General features: G+C 42.9%; 1 protein-coding gene across 1 annotated transcript; it reads left to right on the top strand.

Annotated features, from left to right (window-relative positions):
• Positions 1–1594: 1594 nt before the first annotated feature.
• gstt1a (glutathione S-transferase theta 1a) lies at positions 1595–7732 on the top strand. The gene is made up of 10 exons (XM_083905079.1): positions 1595–1841; positions 2634–2721; positions 3361–3511; positions 3588–3764; positions 3888–4089; positions 4914–5111; positions 5791–5878; positions 6739–6895; positions 7057–7233; positions 7518–7732. Exons 1-10 carry the CDS (start codon positions 1736–1738, stop codon positions 7719–7721), a joined length of 1548 nt encoding a protein of 515 aa, XP_083761205.1. The 5' UTR covers positions 1595–1735; the 3' UTR covers positions 7722–7732.
• Positions 7733–8186: the final 454 nt, after the last annotated feature.

Genomic DNA, 8186 nt, shown 5'->3' with positions numbered 1-8186 from the left:
ATTTTTGTCATGTTTTAATTGCGTTTGTCATGTAATATCTTCCATTGTTACAGGTTTTAAATTCACATAAACAATGAAAATCAACTGAACTTGACTTTATTACACAACCAAAAAAAAACACTGATTTTAAATAACAGTGTTTTGCAACAGTTTTGCAACAGATTATGAAATAATTCAGGGCGGAGTCTAGAGGAGGAGGAGGAGGAGCATTAATCTAGGTCACATTAACTTGGTTTAATTTAGGATTAAAGGTGATTATGAAACTATTGATCAGTAAAATCTACCTTAAAGTCTCAAATATACATAGTTGTCATGTTAGCACATGTTGAAATAATGACACAAACGTCCTCCTGCAGATCTCTGGTGTCGTTGGTCCAGGTCCAGGTCCAGGTCCAGGTCCAGGTCCAGGTCCAGGTCCAGGTCCAGGTCCAGGTCCAGGTCCAGGTCCAGGTCCAGTCCAGCTGAGGTCAGAGAGTCTGTGTCGGTGTTTCCACACACCTGCAGTCATGAACTGAGGTGACCTTCAACAAGTCACAGGAAACACGCGGCCTCTACTGACCTCTGCTGCTGAGGAGTGGGAACTGCAACAACAGAGACTCTGCTTTTCACCCACTCACACATGCACACATACACGTATACACATGCACACATACACGCACATATATACATAGACATATATATATATATACATAGACACGCATATATATATATATATATACATACAAACACATATACACACATAAACACATATATACATAGACACACACACACATATATACACAGACAAGTACCCACATACACACCCATATATATATATATATATATATATATATATATAATTATACACACACACAAATATATATATATATACAAACACATACACACCCATATATATATATATATATATATATATATATAATTATACACACACACAAATATATATATATATACAAACACATACACACACGCATATATACACATACACTCACACACATTATACACACATAAGGTGACATGGTGCCACACGGTGGGGCAGTGGTCTGCGCTGTTCCTGGTTCATCGAGGGCTGTCCTGAGTCAGCATGAGTTAACATGAGTTAGCATGAGTTAGCATGTTCTCTGACTTCCTTCCTTCCAGAGTCCACAAATCCACTCTGGTGATGAGAAGGGACACACGGTGTCGTGCGGGGAAGCATTGTCGCCTCATAACAAGAAGGGTCAGTGGTTCATATCCTGGTTGGACTGAGGACGTTAGCATGTTCTCCTGTGTGTCTGTGTGTGTGTGTGTTAGCGTTGGTGCTGTATCGTCGTCCTTCCTCGTGCAGCACAATAATCAATACACCAGGGTAATGACCTTTATGACCTTTGACCTTTTCTCTACGTCAGTGTTTTAGATGTTGCCCTGCTCCAACACTCCTGATTCAGATGAACTGCTCGTTTTCAGGCTTCTGCAGATCTTGATGACTGATCTGACTCAGGTGTGCTGGAGCAGGTAAAACATCTAACACATGCAGGCCAGTAGTGTTCCCTGAGGACCAGGGTGAGGAAAACACTGCTCTATGTTTTGTCTTCTTCAGGAGGTCAAAGGTCGTGGTGCTCAGCCATGACTTTCACCGCAGCGTGAACACCCACTGAGTCTCCCAGCGAGAGGAGGCGGAGTCACGGTCGGACCGAGGACAACAGTAGAAGAGAGGACGAAAGCTCTGCAGCGTCTGCAGCGTCCACACTCTGACACCATGGAGCTCTACCTGGACCTCATCTCGCCGCCCTGTCGCTCCGTCTTCCTGTTCGCCAAAGTGGCCCAGATTCCCTTTGACTTCAAGCTGGTGCAGCTCATGGCAGGTAAATCCAATCGACAGCAGACGCAGAGAGAGGAGACTTTTCAAATCTCTGCATGTTTTTTTTTTTTGTTTTTTTTTTTTAAAAAGGATTCTCACCTTTTCTCTCATCTCACATTCTGTCCTGAAATCAGAGTAAAGTTTGAGCTTTTGCAGAAGAACCGGATGTTTGTGAGGACTTTGTAACGACCTGTTGCGTAATCTTCAGCTGCACATTTTTCCCCCCTCTTTTTGTACCTCAGGTTTTGTGACGACGCAGTTTAGTGGAGCTTTGACTTGTCGCAAAAACAAAAAAGAAGAAAACTCCACTGGGTCAGAGGTCAAAGCATCCGAGACAAAACATTCTGTCATCCCTGAGGTGACGATAAAGAGAAGATGAGAGAGGTTTTTCTTGTGTTTTTTTTTCTAAATCTTGGGCCAAATTTGCTGCCATCTGCTGGATGTTTTATGTAATTACACACTATGATATGTTCGATGTTGACTTGAGGCTGAAATTTGTATTTTAAAGTACAATGTGTAGCATTTAGCAGTTATATGTGAAGTTGCATCTGCATATAAGTGTGTTGTTGTATTTATTAGGCATTCAGTTAGCGTCAAAATTCTAAACATGTTTAGATTGTGCTCCTTTAAACGGAAGGAGGTGTTTCTTGACTTTGTTTTGATGCGTTTTCTTATCCAAAAGTCCAGGTTCAGAAGCTGTTACCCAACAACGCGACTGTTCCACGTGCACATATTTTGTTGTTCGTCTTTTTTGGGTTAAAACATGAGTGTTTTTTTGTCTGTGTTTGTGTCTCAGGTCAACAGTACAGTGAGGAGTTTGGCAAAATCAACCTGATTAAGAAGGTTCCTGTCCTGAAGGAAGGAAGCTTCATTCTGACAGAAAGGTCAGGGTTTGATTCCCTCACATCTACAGATCATTAATAAAAGTCAAAACTGAGTTTAGCCAATGTTAGAAACACATAATTAGCTTTACCTGCTAAGTTACTGAGATAGCTTTGCCAGAGCTGGAGCGCACGGCAGAGTTTTATCTTATGTTAGCAACACTTTATTAGCTAAAAGGTGACATCTAGCTAAGTTGGAACTAGCAAGCAGAACCAATATGTTGGTAGCTTTATAAGCAAAGTTGCCAAGGTCAGAGCCAGGATCAAGGTTTATTCAATGGTAGAAACACATTATTAGCTTTAAAAGCTAAGTTACCTGAGGTAGCTAAATATTAGCATTGTTAGAAGCTAACTCAGAGCTGCTCAGGAACAAGTTTCACTGGCTAACTTATAGGTTAAGTTAGTTAGCTACAGAACTAGTGATCAGGACCAAAGTTTGTTGAATTTTATCATTACAAGAAGAGTTAGCTTAGGTAGCTAAGTTGGAGCTAAAGGTATCTAACTTTAGCTAACTGCTTGATAACATAATGAACAAAAAGGGACAAAATAAGCTTTCTTTAATGCACTAAAACTAATATTTATATGATGAATTATCAGACCTTTGACTCATAATATCGTGTCTCTTCATATTGTCTGTCACAGCCTCGCGATCCTGAAGTACCTGGTGCAGAAATCGTCAGTTGCAGATCACTGGTATCCGGCCGACCTGCAGCAACAGGCTCGCGTAAACGAATACCTGTCCTGGCAGCACCTGAACCTCAGAGTTCATGGGTCAAGGGTCTTCCTGCTCTGGGTGAGAGTCCAGCGCTGTGTCCTCGCCTCATCTGCTCATCACAAATACACAAATAAACTGATTCCTCTGTGAACAGGCCTTTTATCCTCTGGTCACGGGCTCAGAGGTGCCCAAGAAGAAGACGGACGCTGCTTTCGAAGATCTCAAACAGTCACTGAATCTGCTGGAGGAGAAGTTCCTGCAGGACAAACCGTTCATCGTCGGAGACGAAATCTCTCTGGCCGATCTGGTGGCTCTCGCTGAGCTCATGCAGGTGAAAAATGAGCGAGAGACATTATTTCAGGTTCTTGAAGAAGATCCTGCAGATGAGATGAATCTTTTGACCGTTTCTCTGTGTGTGTGTGTGTGTGTGTGTGTGTGTGTGTGTGTGTTGCAGCCCGCTGGAACCGGCCTGAACGTGCTTGAAGGTCGGCCGCGGCTGATCGCCTGGAGAGAGCGCGTGAAGCAGGAAGTGGGCGAAAAGCTCTACGACGAAGCTCACGAGACGATCCTGAAGGCGAGCAGCCAGTTACCTGAGATGCGGAAGAGCGGCCAAATGCAGGCGCTCATCCCCAGGTTCCAGAAGGTTTTACACCATTTCTCACTCATATAATCTGTGTTTTAAACCTGAATTATATATAAAAAAAAAAAATCATCTTCAGGTTTTGGTCCGAGGTGCTGAGGAATATTTACTGGAAACATTTAAATCACACATTTCCCAACAATAAAAACCTACATTTAATGAAACGGACATTGTGCAAGGTAATGTTTCTTTGTTGTTTTTCAAATGGAAGGTTGTGGGTTTGATTCTCAGTTACATGCCCTTCTTCATATTGAGGCAACAATGCTTCCCACTGTTCCACCGTGTGTTTCTGTGGACTCTGGAAGGTAGTGGGAGAACCCATGTGCACAAACAGAGAACATGCTAACTCATGCTGACACAGTACAGTCCTCACTTGAACTTTTCAGTGTCTGATATTTGTTTATATGGAAGGAACTCAATCTGCGACGGTGAATTTGAGAAAAATCAGAGCAGAATCACACGTGTAATTACTCTTACTCTTACAGATAACTGTTTTAGTTTAGTTTCTCTTGTTTGCCAAGATTATTTTGTTCTTTTTAGGCCAAAAAATAAGAAGAAACGAGGCTCATTATAGGTTGTTGATACTCAGTTTTATAGCATATAGTCCTTTTTTTTTTTTTGCCAACATCATACGTGCCTTTTAGACAATATAAATTGTACATATATGCTCTTCTATATAGGTTCTATAATTCTTAATGATTTATATTAGACTGTAGTGTCACCAGTGTTTGTGTTTGAGCAACCAGAGGTCAAAGGTCAGACTGCTCAACCGCGCCGATGGCACGCTCACTTTGAACTTTCACCAGTGCTGAGCTCTCACTGAGGCGGAGTCCTGGTGAGACGGAGGAGGAGGAGGAGGAGAAGGAGGACAGTTTAAGAGACGAGAGAGGACGAAACCTCTGCAGCGTCTGCAGCGTCCTCACTCTGACACCATGGAGCTCTATCTGGACCTCATCTCGCCGCCCTGTCGCTCCGTCTTCCTGTTCGCCAAAGTGGCCGAGATTCCCTTTGACTTCAAGCTGGTGAAGCTTTCTGCAGGTATAAAGAGACTTTTGTAATCTCTGCATGTTTTTTTTTGTCGTTTTTTTTAAAATGTGCAGTTCAGTTTTGAAGCTCTTGCAGAAGAAGCAGATGTTTTTGAACGACTTGTTGCGTAATCTTCAGCTGCACAGCTCCCCCCCCCCCCCCCTCTTTTTGTACCTCAGTTTCGCGGAGCTTTGACTTCTCACGTAAAGAAAATAACGACGTTTGTTAATGTTGAACGACCACAGGCTTCTGTATTTCTGCACGTTTTCTCTGACCGTTGCTCACTTTCTGAGTGAACTCTGTTTCGGGGAGCAGGAAGTTGAACGTCCTGTCGGCTATGACTCGTAGCCGAAAAAATTCCAGATCTGTTTGACTCCCTGATAAAGACTTTAGGCCCGAAACACATTGAAGTGGACCAGCACTTTTGAATCGGACTATTTTAAGTACCGAACTAAGTCGTAATTATTATTCAAGCAAAAATTTCACGACGATCAACTGCGTCGATATCGTCAAGATGATATCGCTAACGTCAGGAAAAGATTGCGAAAGAAACCGAGAAAGAATAACAGACGTAGAGGAAGTGTCTGATAGTGATTGACTGCTGGTTACATCTGTGCTCTGTTGTTATTTAACAGTAAAGTGAGTCCAGCTGTTTGTATCTAACTGTTGTTTGTTTGTGTTTGTGTCTCAGGTCAACAGTACAGTGAGGAGTTTGGCAAAATCAGCTCCATCAGGAAGGTTCCTGTCATGAAGGAAGGGAGCTTCATTCTGACAGAAAGGTCAGGGTTTGATTCCCTCACATCTCTTGAATGTTTACTTATAAATATGATCCTGTACGAGTGAAACCACGAGAGAAACGATCACAGACGCCGCAGAGACGCTGTCAGGTGGAGCTAAGTAGCATCAGCTAGGTTTATGTTGTGTATGTTAACGGCGCATTATTAACTTTACAAGTTAAGTTAGCAAAGGAGCTGGTGATTAGGAAAAAGGTTTATCCAACGTTAGCAGTGGGACCAAAACTATTGGCTTTACTAGCTATGCTAGCTGAGGTAGCTTAGTCGGAGCTGGAGATGACGTTGAAATTCATCTAACGTTGGCAGCACAATATTAGCTTTTAAGTGCTATTAGGTGATGTATAGCTAGAGTTAGAATTAGTGTTTGTGTAATTTAGGTAGCTTCACAAGCACAGTTGGCGAAATCAGAGCTGCTCATGACCAAGTTTATGTAATGTTACAACAGCTTATAAGCTAACTTAGCTAATGATGCTAATGAGTCTGGACAATGAGTCTGGACAACAATTAGGCTATATGTTAGCTGAGGTATTCAAGTCAACGTCATGGATTAACTAACATGGTTAAGTTTGTAAATGGCATCACAAGCTATGTTAGCTAAGATACATAAGTCAAAGCTAATGATATCAGAAATTGTATTAGCTTTGTTTAGCTGTGTTAGCTGCTGTGGCGGGGGTCGTACCTATGTTCCCCGTGTCCTATGTTCCCCGTTTTCCCAAAAAAGGTCCTATGTTCCGGGTTGGGACCCGGGGAACATAGATACGGTCCCCGGTCCCGCTGTGGCTACGTTAGCGCTGTTCTGGTTGAGTGTTTGGACAGATACTTCATAAATACATTGTCTGCCGCAGCGCTGCGATCCTGAAGTACCTGGTGCAGAAATACTCCTCGTCGGTGGCAGATCACTGGTATCCTGCCGACCTGCAGCAACAGGCTGGTGTGAACGAATACCTGTCCTGGCAGCACCTGAACCTCAGAATTCATGGGTCACGGGTCTTCCTGCTGCGGGTGAGAGTCCAGCGCCGTGTCCTCACCCGTTTGTTTTACATCACGTACTTTGACGTTTTAGTTTGATCTATCCCAGACTGTGTAAACACTATCAATAACCTAAAGGTCAACAAGAGTCCTGGATGGTTTGTCCCTGATGTCTGTGTCTCCTCTGTGAACAGTCCTTGTATCCCCTCATCATGGGCTCAGCGGTGCCCGAGGACAAGATGGACGCTGCCGTTGAGAATCTCAACCAGTCAGTGAATCTGCTGGAGGAGAAGTTCCTGCAGGACAAACCGTTCATCGTCGGAGACAAAATCTCTCTGGCCGATCTGGTGGCTGCGATTGAGCTCATGCAGGTAATAATAATTGTTTGCATTTACTGTACATTACTGCTACTGACCACTAGGTGGAGCATTAGTCCAGGAAATGTATATACTGTAGCTGCTCCAGGTACTGAACAGCAGGCACTTTTTTTTACATGTTCCATCTAATACAGTAACACACATATTGCAGAACTCCCATATTTATATTCATATTTCTCTTCTGTAAGTTATTGACTTTCTGTAAACAACCTTACTGTACTCAGTTGTATGTCCTGTATTTATTTAGTAATTTAATTTTGTGTGTGTGTGTGTTGCAGCCCATTGGAACCGGCCTGAACGTGCTTGAAGGTCGTCCGAGGCTGATCGCCTGGAGAGAGCGCGTGAAGCAGGAAGTGGGTAAAAAGCTGTTTGATGAAGCTCACGAGTCGGTCATGAAGGTGAACAGTCTCCCTGAGGAGATGCAGAAAAGCAGCCACCTGCAGGCGCTCATTCCCAAGTTCCAGAAGGTTTTCAACTGGTGAAAAGCAATAAAATCCAGAATTTTACAAAATGCAAACAGTGCACGTGAATTTCTTTCAGACTTTTTTCAGCTTCACCTGTTATTTTTCCTGCTTAGTTCTCAATCACATATTGAAATGCGTAATCACAAGTTCAAAGTCCTTTAACCCAGATTCTCAAACTGTTCCACAGATTGGGAGCAGCCAAGACAGTCCAAAGTTCCTCAACACAGTTCAAAGTTCTTCAGCACAGTCCAAAGTCCCTTCTACATAGTCCAAAGTTCCTTCAACGCAGTCCAAAGTTCCTTAAACGCAGTCCAAAGTTCATTCAAAGCAGTCCTAAGTCCCTTCTATGTAGTTCAAAGTTCCTTTAACGCAGTCCAAAGTTCCTTCAACACAGTCCAAAGTTCCTTCAACTCAGTCCAAAGTTCCTTCAACACAGTCCAAAGTTCCTTCAACTCAGTCGAAAGTTCCTTCAACACAGTCCAA

The sequence above is a fragment of the Microchirus variegatus genome (genome assembly GCF_963457635.1).
Source record: "Microchirus variegatus genome assembly, chromosome: 18".
Classification (NCBI taxonomy): Eukaryota; Metazoa; Chordata; class Actinopteri; order Pleuronectiformes; family Soleidae; genus Microchirus; species Microchirus variegatus.
Note: the sequence above shows the minus strand (reverse complement) of the source record. Positions and strands in the feature narration are given on the sequence as shown.